General features: G+C 55.3%; 2 protein-coding genes across 3 annotated transcripts in view; one reads left to right on the forward strand and one right to left on the reverse strand.

Annotated features, from left to right (window-relative positions):
- The window catches only part of SMARCD3 (SWI/SNF related, matrix associated, actin dependent regulator of chromatin, subfamily d, member 3), a 25,391-nt gene extending 14,806 nt beyond the window's left edge, over positions 1-10,585 (forward strand). Inside the window, exons 1-13 of one of the 2 annotated variants that reach the window (XM_004702322.2) lie at positions 1,005-1,198; positions 3,803-4,014; positions 5,745-5,787; positions 6,543-6,665; positions 6,775-6,897; positions 7,112-7,207; positions 7,403-7,504; positions 7,768-7,929; positions 8,573-8,670; positions 8,822-8,957; positions 9,838-9,960; positions 10,088-10,189; positions 10,416-10,585. In XM_004702322.2, coding sequence (XP_004702379.1) covers positions 1,121-1,198; positions 3,803-4,014; positions 5,745-5,787; positions 6,543-6,665; positions 6,775-6,897; positions 7,112-7,207; positions 7,403-7,504; positions 7,768-7,929; positions 8,573-8,670; positions 8,822-8,957; positions 9,838-9,960; positions 10,088-10,189; positions 10,416-10,469 — 1,452 coding nt within the window. In that variant the 5' untranslated portion in view covers positions 1,005-1,120 and the 3' untranslated portion in view covers positions 10,470-10,585. Of the gene's footprint in view, positions 1-1,004; positions 1,199-3,802; positions 4,015-5,744; positions 5,788-6,542; positions 6,666-6,774; positions 6,898-7,111; positions 7,208-7,402; positions 7,505-7,767; positions 7,930-8,572; positions 8,671-8,821; positions 8,958-9,837; positions 9,961-10,087; positions 10,190-10,415 lie in introns of those variants that run through there. The other variant, XM_004702323.3, reaches the window with a different exon arrangement.
- A 111-nt stretch (positions 10,586-10,696) lies between these two features.
- Positions 10,697-16,376, reverse strand: CHPF2 (chondroitin polymerizing factor 2). The gene is made up of 4 exons (XM_004702321.3): positions 14,651-16,376; positions 13,678-14,242; positions 12,808-12,990; positions 10,697-12,150 (listed from the first exon to the last, which is right to left on the reverse strand). Exons 1-4 carry the CDS (start codon positions 14,926-14,928, stop codon positions 10,843-10,845), a joined length of 2,334 nt encoding a protein of 777 aa, XP_004702378.1. The 5' UTR covers positions 14,929-16,376; the 3' UTR covers positions 10,697-10,842.
- Positions 16,377-18,103: the final 1,727 nt, after the last annotated feature.

The raw sequence follows: 18,103 nt of genomic DNA on the forward strand, positions 1-18,103 counted from the left end.
AAGGGTGGGGCCAGGGATTCCAGCCTCAGAGTGTGGGTTTTGCCCCTTCCTGCCCTTCCTGCACCCCACACTCCTCCTTCTGGGGCTCCCTCATACCCCTAGCCCCTGCTTTCTTTGGGGTCATCACCAGCAGCTTCAGTTCCTCCAGATCCCCACTCAGCACCCAACACTCAGGCCATGCCTGGGAGCCCTGTCCTTGTACCCGCCCCAGCAGCCGGCCTTCCCTCGAACTTTCTCTTCCTGTTCTCACGGGCCCTGCGTCCATGCCCCTCTTTCCCAGATACGTCCCCTCCTGCCCTCCCTTTCTCACACAGTGACAAAGACACATCACCAGAAATAGACTCACACTGGGCTGAAAGGCAGGACCCATGTGCGTGTCCGCGCGCGCGCGCACACACACACACATGCTTTCCTGAACCGAGGAGACACACAGAGAAGGCCTCTCTCTGTGCACGCACACACACAACCAGGCCCCTTGCCCATAGGCACATGCAGTGACATAAGGCCCCCGTCTTAACAGTCACCCACACTCGCCCCCTCGCCATGCCAGAGGGCAGGCCTCCTTCAGGCACAGTGGCCACCTCCCAAAATCCCACCCCCACTCCCACCAATTATGTGCTCCTGCCCTGGCCTGCCTGTTCTCTGGGGAAAGGGCCTCGGAGATGCAGAAGGAGCCACTAGAGGGAAAGTTGGACCGGGCTGTTGCCTGCCTGGCACTGGAGGGGCAGTCCCTCCCCGAGAGGGCCACTCTCCACGGAAGCGAGTCCCGTTGGGCCGCCCAGCCGCCCGGCCCCGCAGGAGGGCTCCGAGGCTCCCGCTTATCTGCGCTGTTTGCACCGCGAGGGCTGCAGGCCGCCTCTCCCGCGGCGGCCGAGTAAATAGCGCGCGGGCGCCCGGACTATTTCTGTCTTATCGGCGCAGGAATGCGGCAGCGGCGGCGGCGCGCGGGCGGCGTGGCCGTGGGCCGTCAGGGCAGCCCTGAAGGGGCCCTCCCCGCCCGGCTCGAGTAGAAGTGTGAGCGCCCAGCAGGACTCGGAGGGAGAGTTGGAGGAAAAAAAGGCAGAAAGGGGAAAGAAAGAGGAAGAGAGAGTGAGTGAGCTCCGCCGCGGAGCCCACCCTGATGGCCGCGGACGAAGTTACCGGAGGGGCGCGCAAAGCCACGAAAAGCAAACTTTTTGAGTTTCTAGTCCATGGGGTGGTGAGTAGGGTAAAGTTAGCGGGGGAGGGCGCGCGAGCTGGCGCGGGCTGAATGGAGGGATGGCCAGGAGGGGCCCGTGCCCGCGCCCCACCAGCCCTTGCCCTGCCTGTGCCTGCGCCCTGGCACGTGAACACGTCGGCAGTGGGCTGGCTGGGGATGGGAGTGCGGGCGGGAAAGGGGAGAGGCGTTTATGTGGGATCTTGTCCGGGCTGGGGGGTTGGGACTTGGGGACTGTCCCAAATGGGGGGTCCCCTGATCTATGGAACATGGTACCCTCGCTTCTTTTCCTTATGGACCCAGGTATTCCCCCCACCCTGAGGGCAGGGTAGAGGGCATGGTATTGCCTGCGCTGGCCTGCGCTGGCCAGGCTGTCTGTCCATCAGTGGGACAGTGCCACTGACTATCCCAGGAGCACGGAGCAGGTGACCCTGGGGCACTGTGAGCAAGAAAACCCCCGCATCCACATCCTGGCAGTAGGTTTGGGGGCTTTACGGTGGTCTTTGCCATCTGGGACAGCAAGAGACCCTCCCTAGGGACAGGCCCCCAGGAAAGGCCCTGAGGGATGCTGTGGCCCAAGCGGGTGTTTTCAAAGCCTCAAAGGTGTGAAGGCAGGCCTACAGATCCCAGGGGCACAGGAACCTGGTGCTGTACCAGGGAGGCCGTGGGAGCACGTGGGGAGTCCAGGGCAGGACAGAGACTGAGGATGAGCACGTGGGGGGCAATGGCAATGGGAGGGGTGGCTAAGAAAACAGCAGGGTTGGAGAATGGGGTGGCGGATGGGTTGAGAGCTGGGAGTACAGGAAGCAGTGGGGTTTACTGTGGTGGAATGGGGCTTGTGGTCCCAAGGAAGGCACTTTGTCAGTGAAGGAGGCCAGAGTCCCTAGAATCCTGGCTTTTGTAGAAGTGGCCCTGGTGACTGCCACCATCCCTGGGAACTCTGGAAGCCTCGTTCTTAGGCCTCGTCAGTATCCCATAGCGTACCTAACCTTGATAAATGGGAAGAAGTGCTTCCCTGGGGTGGTCCGTCCTCCAGTGCGGGGGACCTCTGGGGGCAGTTTCCCAGGGAGAGGGTGTTGGGCAACCACATTGTCAGTACTAACCTTGCTGCTTAGGGGATGGCATCCCTTTTAAAAGGTGCCTTGAAAAGGGAAAGACGTAACACATGTAGGGGTTTTGTTGTTTAACATGGCCAACTTAGAGCTTCAGTTCTTGCTTGGCTTTGAGCTCCACAGCCACCACAGCTCCTAGGAACCCCTCCAGGCTGGGGGGATGGTCAGCTGTCACTGGGAAGGGTTGAGTGACAGGGTCAGGTGGAGCAGGGGAGGCAGACACATGGACATGCAGGTTTCACCTTGGGAGAGATAGGCAGAGACAGCTGCCTGGCTGTGGTAGGAGGTGGTTAGGGCTAGGGTTTGAAGGGGTAGGAGGAACAGCTGGCAACTGAAGGGGACACAGCCCCTAACAGGGCTCCTCCTTGTGTTGACTGGCAGCTGTTGCTCCTCAGGATGAAGCTGTGGTGCTCAGATGGGAACAGGGCAGTGGGGATGCTACGTCCCTGCTCCCCTTTCTCTTTCCTCGATCTCTTCACCCCAGTCCCCATTCCACACATCCTCTCTGTTTTTGCCCCTGAAACTCCTACTGCCCCTCCCCCCACCCCCTCTTCTGGAATCTGGACAATTGGGGCTAACCCACGCATGAAACATCCATTTGACATATTTGCACCTTGTGTATATCCCATCTGACCGTTCAGCAATTGCTGACCACCATTCTGCTCCAAGTCCCTGCACCCTGCTGACCTCACTGGGGAGGTGGAGGAGATCTGTCAGGATGGGATCACCCCTGCTGATAGTGGCCACCAGAGATGAGACACCTTTGACCTACCCTAGGGCTGCTGGCTCCCTAGCCCTGCTCCTTCCTATTGCAGAATCCTGGCAGGTCTGACTTCAGCGCAGGCTTCTCCTGCCTTGCCTCCAGCCTTCCTCTGGGAGCAGATTATGGGGGCAGGTTAAGTCCGGGAAACTCACTGGGACCCTAGTGGGGAGACTGGGAGGCAGTCTGAAGGCAGGGGGCTGGAGGGGTCTGAGCAGGTACCCAGAGAGATGAGGGGTCAATGGAAGAGGGGCTGCACAAGCTGGGCATGAGCGTGGAGAGGACAGCTAGGGAGGGGGAGTAGCAGTCAGAAGCGCTGGCAAAAGCCCCAGCCCCCTCAGGAAACGGGGATCCGTCAGGCCCGCCGGCCTTTGCCGGATGAGCTTCCTGACCTTGGCGAGGTCGCTTTTCTCCTTGAGCCCTAGTTGCCTCATCTGTCAAGTGGGGAAGAAAGTCTGCTCGGTCTGTCTCACAGAGGAGCCAGTGGATATGAAAATGCTTTGAAAAGGTTGAAAGGGACTATTCATATTCATTTTTGTGGTCCCTCCCGCATCCCAGAGGCACAGCGGTGCCCTGCACCTCTGCCTGGCATCCGTTAGCTTCCTGCAGTGAGACGCAAAACCACCTCGGCCCTAGCGCCTCTGCCCTCTCCAGGACTGGGACGCCCGCGGGTGGTCTCTGGGAGGGGCCTCGAGCCTCACGCAGCGCCTGTTTCTGCTCTACCCCCACCCCCAGCGCCCCGGGATGCCGTCTGGAGCGCGGATGCCCCACCAGGGGGCGCCAATGGGCCCCCCAGGCTCCCCGTACATGGGCAGCCCCGCTGTGCGCCCCGGCCTGGCCCCCGCGGGCATGGAACCGGCCAGAAAGCGAGCAGCGCCCCCTCCCGGGCAGAGCCAGGCGCAGAGCCAGGGCCAGCCGGGGTCCACAGCACCCTCTCGGAGCCGCAGGTGAGTAGGGGAGGGGCTGCGGCGGGGGCCCAGGGGCCAAAGAAGGTTCACTGGCAGGGGGTCACCCAGGATGCTAACCCAGAGGTTGGATCACTTCCTTCGTGTTCCCCACCGTGAAGGCGGGCTACAGCCGCTAGCAGCCAATACCCCTTCCCCCGTTTCCCCTTGCCCGTCTGTCACTTGCTCCTGTTCTCTGCCCACACCGGGTTCTGGGTGATGCTTTGGCCTGGGGGCTGGGCTGGGCTGGCAGTAGGCCTGAGGGCAGAAGCTTTAGGATTTCGAGTTTTGTTTTTGTTTTCAGAATGTGGCTCTCCAATCCACTTTGCTCCGAAGCCCAGGGCTTGACTGTTAATAATGCCCACTCCAGAGCTTCTGAATTGGAATTGTTGGGGCTGGGGTAGAGCCAGAATCTGCCTTCTGGCTGGGTGGTCCAAGAGCCCCACTCTGCCCTGCCATCCTCTCCAGTCTCTGGTGACTGTACACACTAGAAAGCTAAAGAATGCCTATCATCTACCCTCCAAGTCCCCTGGTGGCACCTCAGAAGTCACTGCTGGTCTCCAGTGAGAACGATCCTCCTCTGGGTTTGTTATCTAGCCAAACAGCGCACATGCTGTGCTTTGCACAACAGATGGATGCCTATAAAAGGTGTAATAGGAATTTGATCTTATTAATGTTTTTACATGTGGAAAGCTCACCATTTATAGGAATCCCGTGGTTATTCTGCAGTGATTCATCCATTTGAACAGTAGTCCCCTGCTTTATCTGTGTCAGGTTTCACACAGAGGATCTGTTGCATACAAACCATAGGTTGAATGAGCTCTTGCCCAGCCCCTGAGGCGTCAGCAGCAGCCACTGCGAGCACCACATGGGGGCAGGGTGGAGCTGACCTAACAAGCTTTTGCTGGTGGGGACACTGGGAGAAGGGCTGCCGCCCAACCCCACCTCACCCCCAACCTGCCAGCTGAAGGTCTACCTTTCCACCAAGGAGATACTAAATCTGAATCATTTTCATCCTGTCTTTGAGAATCAGAAGCAACTCATGGGTCAAGAGCCCACGTGCCAGCTGCTCCCCAAGGTCCAGTCAGCAGGATCCATTTCTCTAGCCCCCAGCTACCCGCAATAGGAAAGCGCACGCACACACACACACACACACACCACACACACACACTTTCTCTCTCCCCGAATCCCCCATGGGTGTTGCATGTCCCTTACCATGTTGCCAGGTGGTCCAAAGGCAGGGACGTCCGTTTGCCCACCCATCAGCATACCCTTCCAAGCCCAGAGCTCAAAATTCTCACTAGTTTCACATCACCACAACATGCTTCAGGGGCTGGGGCCACCCTGGAACTGAACATGCAGCCCTGCTTAGCAAAAGAGGGAAAAGACCCCATCTCCTCTCCTCCCCATCTCCCCTTGCACTTTCACAGCTCCTGTCTTGCCAGCGCCTCTCCAGCCCCAAACCCTCGGGAGTCTCAATTTCTGAGCTCTGTGGAAGTGGTGGTGTAGCAAGGGCTCCCAAGCCAAAGGATGGATAGGTCACCTCCGTGGCCCAAGGGGGGAGGGGTTCATGCCAATTCCATACACTACTACTGTAGCCGCTCAGGCAGGCGGGCAGACAAGGGGAACCCCAGCCAGGAGGGCGGAGATGTCGGGGATAATTTAGCAGGTGGCCTCGTTACTCCCAGATCTGTCGCCATGGTAACCTGTTTTTTTCTTTAAAAAATGTACAGTGCCAAGAGGAGGAAGATGGCTGACAAAATCCTCCCTCAAAGGGTGAGTGCCTTTCCTAACAGCCCCAGCCCGCCCCCCACCCTTTGCTGTTCGGCCCTCCCTTCCCCTCTGGTCAGAAGCAGCAAAGCTTAGTGGTCACAGTCACTTGCACTTTTTGTTTGTATAAAGCTAATTAAAAAATGAGACTCCCTCAGCCTCAGGGAGGGGGTGGGGCAGAGGGAAATAACGGAGGAGCTGTGAGAGTTCAGTGGGCGACTTGAAAGCTGGAACAAAGAGGGGAGAAGAGGTGGGGTCAGATGCTGGCAGCAGGAACACATGCTGCCCAGGGGCACCAGGCCCAGAGTGCTAGCAGGGCTCAACCTCAGCATAGGGCCTGGGGAAACACCAGGGTAGACACTAGCACCGTTACCCACAACAGTCTCAGGAACTGCAGAGCCTGAAGCCACTTTGTGGGGACCTAAGGCAAGCCAAGCCACTGTATTCCACAAGGGCAATAGCGAGATGAGGCAGCCCTCACCCTCCCTCTTGGTGAGCCCCACAGTTGTGGTCTCCTCCCCTAGTGATAAAAACACACGGATTCCCTAGAGGGAGAAGCCATTTTTCTCTCTTACAAGTTGAGGGCCTCACTGAGGAGATGGACTCCTGGGGAGAGGTCTTATTCACACCCATAGTTGCATGTCCCAGGACTGGACAACTGTCCTCCCTTGGTGTCCTTGAATGGCATGGCTGACACACCCACATGCCACTTAGAGACATTTGCAGAGCCCTGACACCCTGCCTGGCTCCTCATCCTCCAGATCCGTGAGTTGGTCCCAGAGTCCCAAGCATACATGGACCTCTTGGCATTTGAGAGGAAACTGGATCAAACCATCATGCGAAAGCGGGTGGACATCCAGGAAGCTCTGAAGAGGCCAATGAAGGTGCTTTACTGGGGGGACGCAGAGGGCTTTACATGCTGCTCCCCAAATTGAGCAGTGGGTGAGGAGGGTGCCCTAGGGTGGGATCACACAATTGTCACTATTTCCACAGCAAAAGCGGAAGCTGCGTCTTTATATCTCCAATACTTTTAACCCTGCGAAGCCCGATGCTGAGGATTCTGATGGCAGCATTGCTTCCTGGGAGCTTCGGGTGGAGGGGAAACTCCTGGATGACGTACGTCCTGGCCCAGGTCTCTCCAGGTGTCCTGGGGTGGGTATGGGCCTGAGCTGAGAGACAGAATCCAAGTCTGTGCTAGGGTCTGAGTGGGGGAGGGACCTAGGCACAGGGTGAATAAAGAGGAGTGCATCTATCCTGCTACCTGCCTTACCAGCTCTCCCCTCTCAACGTGACCTCCTTCTGCCCCCGGGGTCCTTGTTCTGCCCCACAGCCCAGCAAGCAGAAGCGGAAGTTCTCTTCTTTCTTCAAGAGTTTGGTCATTGAGCTGGACAAAGACCTTTATGGCCCTGACAACCACCTAGTTGAGGTAAGACCAAGACCCCCGTCTGCCCTTGACTAGCACCCTCTCCCACCCACAGCCTCAACACCTAGACACACCTAGGCCACAATTCCCACCTCCTCGGAGGGGCTCTCAGATTTGGATCAGGTACTACTCTGGAGCCCCAGGTGCCACCAATTCACATGGACCTGCATTGTGACCCAACTCTTATCTTCTGGACAGTGGCATCGGACGCCCACCACCCAGGAGACAGACGGCTTCCAGGTGAAGCGGCCGGGGGACTTGAGTGTGCGCTGCACCCTGCTCCTCATGCTGGACTACCAGGTCTGTGCCCGCTGCCGCCGCCGCCCACCCACGAAGCCACTCGTGCCGGGCACAGCCAGCACCATCCTCCCCCTTTCTTCTTAGACAGGGTGGGCCTAGGCCTCAGAGCCGTGCATCCTGAGACCCCACTCTCCTTCCTACATCATCCTCCTCCAGAAGCATGCTTCCAAGGAGCCCATCAACACATCTCTCAGCCCCAAGCTGCCTGGCCCCGAGTTCTCCCCAGCCCCCTTTATCTCATTTTCATGGCCACCCTTCCCCAGCCTCCCCAGTTCAAGCTGGACCCCCGCCTGGCCCGGCTGCTGGGACTGCACACGCAGAGCCGCTCGGCCATCGTCCAGGCCCTCTGGCAGTATGTGAAGACCAACAGGCTGCAGGACTCCCATGACAAGGAGTACATCAATGGGGACAAGTATTTCCAGCAGGTAACCTGAGCTCGAACCCAGGGAGCAGGCAGTTACCAGCAGGGAAGGACTTCTCATAAGGTAACACCACCCCTCTACCCAGCCAGACTCCTGAGTTCTAGAAAGAGGACACGCTCATGGTCTTGAGACTAAGAGACCAGGAGCTCTCATCTAACCCAGGAGCAGTTGAGAAGACCAAATGACCATGAAAGCAGTTTCAAAAAATCCGACCAAAGTTGAGACGCTCATTCTTTATGCTTTTCTAAGTAAACACAGCAGCCGATAAGCCCAAGGCGTGAACCTAGCTGATGTTTACTGAGTGGTCCCCCGTAAACCAAGTACTGTGTCAGGCAATCCACACCACAGTGTTGTGAGGTTAGACCTGTGGCCCCAGGCCAGAGAGCAGGAACTTACTCAAGGTTACACAGGAAGTGGTGGGAGCAGCGTACGTACTGAGGCACACAGACCATGGCCCAGGCTCCCAACCACCACAACACATGGCCCCTCCTCCTTGTTCACCACACCCACTCACCCACCCATCCCATCCACAGAAAACAAGGAATTAGACGTAATCCTAGCTGCTTGCACCTTTCCTGAATGGACGGATCTAGAACTGGAGGCTGGCTTTCTTTGAGCACAATAGTGATTTCTTTTCCTGCTTCAGATTTTTGATTGTCCTCGACTCAAGTTTTCTGAGATTCCCCAGCGCCTCACAGCTCTGCTGTTGCCCCCGGACCCAATTGTCATCAACCATGTCATCAGGTGAGATGGCACCAACTTGCTCCTCAGACAAGGGAATGATCCTTGCTTTATCCTGCCCCTCCGACCATCCCTCCCCACTGGATGGGCCCAGCCCTGTGTCTTGGACCCACGTGGGGCATCCTGGACACCAAAGGCTGTGCTTTCTTGGCAGTGTGGACCCATCAGACCAGAAGAAGACGGCATGCTATGACATCGATGTGGAGGTGGAGGAGCCGCTGAAGGGGCAGATGAGCAGCTTTCTCTTGTCCACGGCCAATCAGCAGGAGATCAGTGCTCTAGACAGTAAGGTGCGGCCAGAGTCCAGGGCTGGCATAGGCATTGGCCCCCAAATGACCAAGTACAGACTCAGAACAGACTAAGTACAGGTTAGCTCATAAAATAAATATCATTCATGAATACTGTGCCCTTCAAACTAAAATAAAGAATTTTTTTAAAGAATACTTTCACAATTGGGGGGAAAAAACACGATATGAGACCCTAAAACAAAGATCAGAAAGTAAGCAGAACCGGAAAGCTATAGTAACGGAAATGAAATCAGAATGGGAAAGAGAATACTGACACATCGTCAAAAATGCAACCAATAATAATTTATAAACTATCAAGGGCTCATGAGGGAGGGGGGAGCCGGGAGGGAGGGGAAAAATGAGGACCTAATGCCAGGGGCTTAAGTGGAGAGGAAATGTTTTGAGAATGACGAGGGCAATAAATGTAAAAATGCGCTTTACACAATTGATGTATGTATGGATTGTGATAAGAGTTGTGTGAGCCCCTAATAAAATGATTTTTTAAAAAATGGAACCAATGTGGCTGAACAATACCATAGAAATTGTTCAACAGGAACCTGATTTGCTATGTAAACTTCCACCTAAAACACACACACACAATTTTTTTTTTAATAAACATAGACTGGGCATGAGCCTGTGGGGTAAGGAAGGAGACAAATGGTCCTTCCATTGCTACTTGGAGTTTAATCTCATTTGAGGTAGATTTCGGCCCACCGCCACCCCACTTCCTTGCAACTTTAGCAGAATCAGGAGCTCTGAGGGATTGCCCTTCAAATGAACAGGGGTAAATCCCCTGTCCCCTCCACTTCTCATCCTCGTCCTTGTACCCGCTTCTCCCACATGGCCAAGGGCAACTTGATAGTATCTACCTTTCTACCTGTAGATCCATGAGACGATCGAGTCCATAAACCAGCTCAAGATCCAGAGAGACTTCATGCTAAGCTTCTCCAGGGACCCCAAAGGCTATGTCCAAGACTTGCTCCGCTCCCAGAGCCGGGACCTCAAGGTGAAGAGAGAGACCCGGGAATTACTGGAGTGGAAGACAAGCACATTTGGAAAGGCAGTAAATGCTGTATACAGGTGAAAAGGGGGGTGACTCTGTTTTAGGGCTGATACCCACTGCTCCCTCCCAGGTGATGACAGATGTAACAGGCAACCCTGAAGAGGAACGCCGGGCTGAGTTCTACCATCAGCCCTGGTCTCAAGAAGCAGTCAGCCGCTACTTCTACTGCAAGGTAGGGCGGGTGCCTTAGGCTCCAGATGATCCTCTTCTCCGCTCCAGGAGAAACCATCCTTCTCTGAGTTGCCATTTATCCTTGGCCACTCTCCATGGTGGCTTTTCCTCCCTCCTCTGTGAGGATCTTCCCTGCTCCCAGAAGCTGTCCCCAGGCAAAGGGCAGTTGGAGTTGTCTTGCTCATTCATCAGGGATCATTTAAGCTGCTCCTACTCTTTCTCTAAAGATCCAGCAGCGCAGGCAGGAACTGGAGCAGTCACTCGTTGTGCGTAACACCTAGGAGGAGCCCCTTTGGAGCGAGCACCACTACGGACCTTCTGGGCTGGAGCCTGTTCCCAACTCCACGGACGCCTGTGTGAGGCTGGGGCACTGGATTAAAGGTTGTTCGTCTAATAATAGCTGTGTGATTATTGGAAACTGGGGGTGGGGGGGAAAGTGAGTTATCAGTTCCTCTGGAAAACTTCTCATAACCTTCCCTTACTCCATTTTCCATAGGCCTAACAAGAGTTTGTCAGAAGACACCTTTAATAGTATATTCTTATTAGAAAAATACAGCAACCAGCTCCCCATCGTCCATCTGTCTTTGTCTCTACCCGGGGCCAAAGGCAGAAAAGGCAAGGAAGTCCAAGGAGGGACAGGACGTGTCCAGTGTGCTAAGTGCTATTGGCCTGCTCCTGCTCAAACAGAGCCATGGCGAGCTGGGCACGCCCCGCCAGCCCCTCCAGGTTGCTGAGGCGGCAGCGGTGGTAGAGTTCCTCACTGAGCCGGGGGCTACAGTCCCGCACAGAAAATTTCTGCACCAGCCCTGGCTCTACGGCCCGAAAGAGGTGGAGCCCTGAGAACCGGAGGAAAACATCCATCACCTCCAGCCCCTCCAGGGCTTCCTCCTCTTCCTGGCCTGCCAGTTCCCCAGCCAGCCGTGCTCGGGCCGCCAGGTAGTCTGCGTTGTAGAAGCAGCCCTCAGCAGAAGCGTGCCGATCAAATCTGCCCCCAACAGGAGCTCCCCGGGAAGGGTCAGCACCAAGAGGGGACTGAGGGTCAGGGCCAGCGCCCAGGGGCCCCGAGGGTGACCTTGGTGGTGACAGGGTGGGGTTGAACTCCTGAAAATGCACTGGAAAGAAAGCCTGCCAGCCTGAGATGGCATTCATGCGGCAGCGGTTGAGGACTTCAGGCACAGGCCTGGTCCACACAGTGGTGAGGAAGAAGAGGGTGTCCACTGGGTGCTTCTTAGAGACCACGTCCATGAGCCGAACCTGGGACGGGACCTCAGCTCGCACAGCAAGCCAGGCCAGCCTTGTCCCGGGGTACTGCCGCTCTAACTCAGTGACTGCAGCCTTGACCCCAAGAAACGGGTCAGGGGCCCCTCGGCCACCTTCCCGGGGCCCATAGACCAGCAACAGGGTGAGCAGAGCATGTTCTCGTGGTTCCAAAACACTGGCTTCGAAGGCCTCCAGGAAAGCAGGGGCTGCAGCAGCTTCAGCCACCAGGAGAGGCAGCACTAGCTGCACACGGGTGGCCTCAGTGACATAGGGCATGGGCAGGATCTCCACACGGCTCAGTGGCCGCAGCAGGCTGACCCTGCGGGCCAGAGTCCGCCGGTGCCCACGCTGAGTCACTGCTTCCAGCAGCAGGTCCAGGGTGTACTCCATGCCCCGGGCTGGGTCAAAGCGCCGGTAGCCGTTGAGGAGCCGCTGTTTCTGGAAGCGGAGGCGGGGCTGATAGCGCCGGTTCAGCTGCTCCAAGGCAGTCTCCACAGCATCACCCACGTCCGCCCTGCTTGCCCCCTGCAGTGGGCACTTGGGAGCCCCATCTGCACAGGAAAAGGTGTGCTGCTCGGTGAAGTAGTCCCAGCCCAGCACCTCAAAACGAGAGTGTGGTGTAAAAGGGGCAGGGAGCCCAACGGGCCAGCTTAGACCCGCCTCCCCCTCAGGGGTCAGCATTGTCAGGTTCCGGATCTGAGCCTAGTTGGGAAGAGAATGGACAGTTGGTACCAGATTTAGGACCCTATCCAGCTTTCACTCCTTGGACATATGCAGGATGCTACTATACTTGATACCCAAAAGGCTAAGCTTTGTCCTGGCAACATTTAAAGAAGTGCCCCTTGGCTCATCATCTGATTTTCCATGTTACAGTCTTCATCTGTAATGTGTGAAAGGAATATGAATCATATCCACCTCAGATGATCACTATGAGAAGGTAAGAGATGAAAATTGCACTTTTGCAAACGTAAGAGTACCCCGAAATAAAGCTCACAGTCTCTCTCCCAGGCCCTAAGACTTTCTATCCCTTCATAGTTAGACCCTGCTTCCATGTAGACTGACAACCCTCAGACTCAACGAGACTTTCACCTTCTGGCTTTTTCAAGAAAATTCTGGAAGTTCAGGGACTTTTAGGCTTTTGCTTGCTGGTGGAAAAGAGCTAAAATGACTGTCTCGACATTGTGCTGCGCCTCCTGACACAGTTCACCTTTAACCGCGTTCACATCATTCTAGGAGTTGACCCCAACTCTCCTTGTCGTTTGAAGTCTGGGTACGATCAGCATCTTTCTACCCATCCACCATAGAGGCTAGCCCAACCTTCCCAAGTCATTCCTCTGGCCCACCTGGTCTTGAGCTCACCTGTAGCTGTTCTATTTCATTGTAAGCCTGCTCCAACTCCAGAGCACTGAAGCGCTGGTGCAGCCGGTACATCAGAGCTCCCTCAGGGACAGGGTGTACTGCGAAAGCCCTCAGGAAAGCCAAGCTGTCCTCCTTCTCAGGGTCCCTGTTTTTGGCCAGTTCGAATGAGCGGTACTGCTGCCCCTGGAGGGACCAGACACCCATCAGTGTTACATGCCAAGGGTGGCCTGTCCCAAATCACCCTTAACCACCCATGGCCAGTTAGCCACTCATTGCTGTTGACGTTACTCTATGGTGGAGTAGGGGAGTCACTCCGACTCCCAGTGTCTCCTGTCACAACTTGGATTTTAGACAGGATAAAACAAGTAGGCAAGTAAGGGCATTCTACCCCAAAGAACCCCACTGTTTCTCAAGAAAATGAAAGGCCCACGTCTGCAAAGACTTTGAAGAGTCTGGGTTTAGGAGGGTGGACCCCATCTGGGTTAATCCCCTCTTCTCTCGTACAAGAAGCACGGCAGCTTCTGAGCTAGCAAACAAATGAAGACTTTACTCCTCAAGGGGAGTGGCCATTTCTAGGAAATGCCCAGATATTTCATAGCTGCTCTTGAGTGGATTGGGGCTGGGGGTGGCAGATGGTGAGGGCAGGTGATTAGAAGCACATTTCTTTCTTAGTCAAAGGACACGATGCTACCTTTGGTAGTCCCTGGTTCTAAGGTTGCCAAAGGTGACAAGGGCCTTCCAATGAGCAGATCTGTGGTTGGGAAGGGTGCAATGATTTCCAAGGTACTGGTGGGAAGGAGTCAGCTGAACCTCCTGGAGAGGGGTCACTACATCACTACTAACTTGTTGGGAATCTAAATGAGCTGTTACCTGGTGCTGGGAGACACAGCCAATCCCCAGAGAGTCAATGAGGCAGCGGCCGAGCCACTCATCAGGGCGGGCACTGAGAATGTCTCCTCGACAGCCATCAAGGTGTGGCCGCAACCGGAGCAACAGACTCCGTGAGAGCAGGTAGCCAAAGCCACCGTGACAGTATTGGGCCTGCTCCCCAGCACCAATGAACTCCTCAGCACGGCCCAGGTACAGGTCCTGGTTGATGCTAAGGTGGCCGACAAGGGCTGCCAGGCGGGGGGCCTGCACATACGTGTCATCCTGCATTATGAAGAACCAGTCATAGTCGGCCCCAAAGTATGTGTTCAGATGGCGCAGAGTCTCCGACATGAGCCAGGCTGGCCGCTCATCCCCATGAGATACCACCTGCATCCCTGCCGGAGCCCGGGCCCCTCGCTGCCCAGTGAAGTAGAGTAACCGAGGGAAGTGGTGGGCCACTGTGCGGTTCACAGCCACAGCCAGAGTGGACAGCGTGGCTCGGGAAGTCAGGACAGCCACAAGCAACCGCTCACGAGAGCCCAGCTCGGTCTGGATATACCGGGTCCTGTGGAGAGACCAGCATGTCAGGGGTCAACTTCCTAATTTTTAGGAACCAGCTTGTCCTGAGAAAAGAGAAGGGTAAAATCTCCTTGTCAGTGTTAGTTTCTGGAATTAGCATCTACTGACTAGCTGGACTCTGTGCCTATACTTCGAGGGTCTAAGGATAAGTTAGCTGGCTCAGATGCAATTCGTGCCTTGTTCAAGCACAATGAACATGGATTTAACAACAATAGCTAAGACTTTCTTAGAGCTAAGAAAGAGCAGCGGCGAACGAGAACAAACCATCATGGAGAATAAGACAAGGGACTATGCCAAGGAACGTTAGAGTCTGATTGCCATTGGATACACAGAGGCAAGTAAGCAGGACAAACTGAGGTCTGGTGTCTGAAAACTGCACACACAGAGCTCTCACCTGAGCACCTTCTTGTAGGGCTTGTTGGGATCCCTGTAGTAGGGGACAACTCGAGGTTTGAAGTCATCACTGTGGTCCTGTCGAATCCTTGAGTCCAGGTTCTGAGACCTTCCCAGGTCTTCTAAAATCTCTACACAGGGATCTTCCCCTTCACCCTGGACCCAGGAGACCCGCAAAAGACTCAGGCTGCATCCCAGGGACAGCCCTAGGATGAGGGGTAGTGCTGGTCGCAGGAGAGCCAGCAGGGAGTTCAAGCGCATGGTGGTCATTCCTGCCATGTGGGTATCGGTACTCAAGGAACAAAGGGCTTGAAAGTGCCAGACCAGCAGTAGGCCTTGAGTTTTGATTGGGGAAGTTGGGGTCAATGAGGTCAGCAACAGAGTCAAGCATGGACGTTTCCAGGCCCAGCAGAAAACTTGACCGTCTTCTTTTCACTGCTCTGCCTGGTCTTCCAACTGTGGTGCTGCTGTGTACCCTCGGCCCAATGAGTACCACATGTCACTCACAACTGAGATGATGTTCTGTCTTCCAGTGGAAAGAAAGAACATTGAATCCTACCAAATCTAACCCCAAATGAACTACACACATCGGCAGACTCGGCATAAGTCTAGACATGGCAGCAACCGGTGATCAAAGATTTAGAGAACAACACATGATCCATGCAAGCAACAGCCACCGAACAAGAACCTGCCTCTTTTAGCCTTTTCAAAAGAACGTCTGGCTCAGGGTCATTTCTCACTCCTTTACCTTAGGTGCTTCACCTGACGGCTGAAGGTGGGCACATGAGGGATCAGGGCTCCAGCAACCCTTACCTCCAAGTTTGGAAAGATCAAAGAGCAATGGGCACAGGAGCTTGGCCCAGTCAGACGAGGTAGACAGTTAGGATGACTCAGCTCTGAGATCTTCTCAGATGAGCACAAAGGCTAGCGGAGCCATTTTGCATGGCACCCCCAGGACCCCAGCTGCTGGGTAGTTAGTTGGTCTTGCCTTGCCTTCCTCTTGAGAAAAGAGGAAGCAAATTAATTGTAATGCTTGCTGTGTGGGAGCTATTCAGGATCTGAGTCTACCAGGTACACACACACACACACACACACACACACACACACGAAGCTAAAGTTAATGAGGTCAGGGCCGGAATTCCACATAAAGCAAACGGAAGTGCAGCTGACTGCCTAGACAGCCAGCCAGTGGCTCAGAGCCCCTGCTACATCTCCCAGCAGTGAAAGAAAGAGGAATTCTAGTACTGGAAAGTCAAAAGCCTAGTTTTCGCTATTCGTCTCAAAACAAAAATGCATCTACAAAGTCAAGGCGCTGTCCAGAAAAGCGGGAGGATTGTGAGTTGAGCCTGAAAAGCAAGCGTTAGGGGGCGGTGGGCGGAAGAGGTGTTCGGATGGCGCGTCGCCGAGGGCAGCAGAGAGAGGAGGGGAGAGGCCAGTTCCCAGAGCCGGCAGCTGGCACGAAAGCCCCGGCGGAACCAGGCGGCGGCCGGAGTCGGCGGGCAAGGAGTAAAGGTGGGTCGCCAAGCAGCAAAGGGAGGCCCTTGCAGCCAGGGTCGGTGCTGACTGAGGAAGGACCAGGGAGCGCCAGGCTCCAGCCCGGGGTAGCCGGCTCCGCAAGCCCGGCTGGGGGTGCGGACGTGGGAGACAGACAGGCGGGGCGATCTCCTGCTCTCGACAGCAGTCCTTGACGTCCCTGCGAGGAGTCAGGCCCGGAAAGGGGAGACAGACCCCCGTGTCCACTGAGGCGCAGGCTCCGCCGGCGCAGCCGCTGCCACCTCACGGCTCTCCGCCCGCTCCTTCCTCTTCCGCCCAGCTCGGTCCCGGCCCCTCTAGCAACCACTTCCGGCCTCCCGCCCCGCCGGCTCCCTCTCTATGGTCGCGGGCCAGTCTCCGTGCCAGGCTGGGTGACGCATCTGCCTGGGCTGCAGCCACCCCTGCACGAGAAGTCAACCACCCTGCTACAAATGAGTGAGCGAAGGCTGGACCCGGAGGATCCGCACACCCTGGACCTCCACGCTCTCCTGGGGCGAGCGATGTGGAGAGAGGGGGTGGGGAGCCTGGGGAGTGGGATGTAAACCTCATTATCAACCATCATGCTTGGGCCTTTTAGACAGGGGCTTCTCTCCATCGGCTGGGCAACCTCGTCTTTCATTGGTTTATTTAAGAATGTTTATTGGCTGTCCACGAAGTTCCAGTACTGGGTAAACAAGTGAAACATAGACCAGGCCCCTGTCCTCAGGAAGCTTGAGCCTTGCGGCAGAGCTGAAATGCTAACACGCGCTTGGCTTGTTGAAGGCTGTGGTTTACAGCAGAAGACCTAACACCACTTGAGACTTCTTGTTCACCGCTGAGGCCCTTGTTGATGTTACCCCTCTAGGAGCCCCGCCCGCACCCCACCCCACGACTTGAACGGACCAACCTCAAGACAGAGATGAGGAGGAAAAGAAAGGTTATTACTCTCAGCAACTGGGGTCTAGAAAGCTAGTGAGCACCTCTCCAAGGTTCAACTACCGGGCTCACCCTATCCACAGGAAAGGAGAGTGAGGAAAGTCAAAGCCATGGACACAACCACCCCTCTGCGATCAGAAGAGCTACATGGTGCCTGGCTGCCACTACCAACTGCTCTGGAAAGGATTAAATGAGAAGGTCCTGGATACAGAATTGAAAAGTATAAAAGAGATAGGCCTACTGGTTGGATAGAGACTGGTAGAGGCCCCAAAACTGCCTCTTGGTCACCCTTCAGGTCTGGAACTGATCTCTCTCCCCTTCCCCTGCTAGTCATATTAGAATAATCAACCGTGGAAGCTCAAAAGGGCAGCATGGACCCAAGGACAAAGGTCAGAGGATTCGGAATGAAGGAGGAAGAGAAGCAGGAAGCAGAGGACGGAAATAGGATGGATGGCACACTGAGAGATGAATGTGCTCGGATTTTGCTCCTGTTAGCACACACTGTTACTCTTTTACTAGGTACAAATTAGGAAAGCACACATACATATTATTCATAATGTCTACATAAGTTCTGGGAAAGCAGCAGCCTATGGAGGGTGCCTGTCATGTTGGATAAGCCCCACTTAGGGTTAAGGTCTTAATATTCAATTGAGCTTTGATGAAAGCTAATTTCCATTGTTGTTGTCAGGTACCTTTGAGTTACTCCAAGAGAACTAAACACTCACCCACCCTGTGCCATCTGCACAAATTTTCTTAGATTTGGGCCCATTGTTGCAGCAACGAGGTCAACCCATCTCCTTGAGGGTTTTCCTCTTTTTCACAGACCCTCTGTCAAAGGAGCCCTGGTGGTGCTATACGTATTTGTGTGAGTCTGGGTACATAAGAGAAATCCACAGAAACTCACATGTGTAAGGGAGAATTTTACATAAAGGGTAAGTGCACATCAAGAAAACATCCCAACCCAGTGGTGCCCAAGCCCACAAGTCCAACATTAGCCCACATGTCT

This window comes from Echinops telfairi, unplaced genomic scaffold (assembly GCF_000313985.2).
Source record: "Echinops telfairi isolate 266 unplaced genomic scaffold, ASM31398v2 ScPeMD7_31;HRSCAF=116, whole genome shotgun sequence".
NCBI lineage: Eukaryota > Metazoa > Chordata > Mammalia > Afrosoricida > Tenrecidae > Echinops > Echinops telfairi.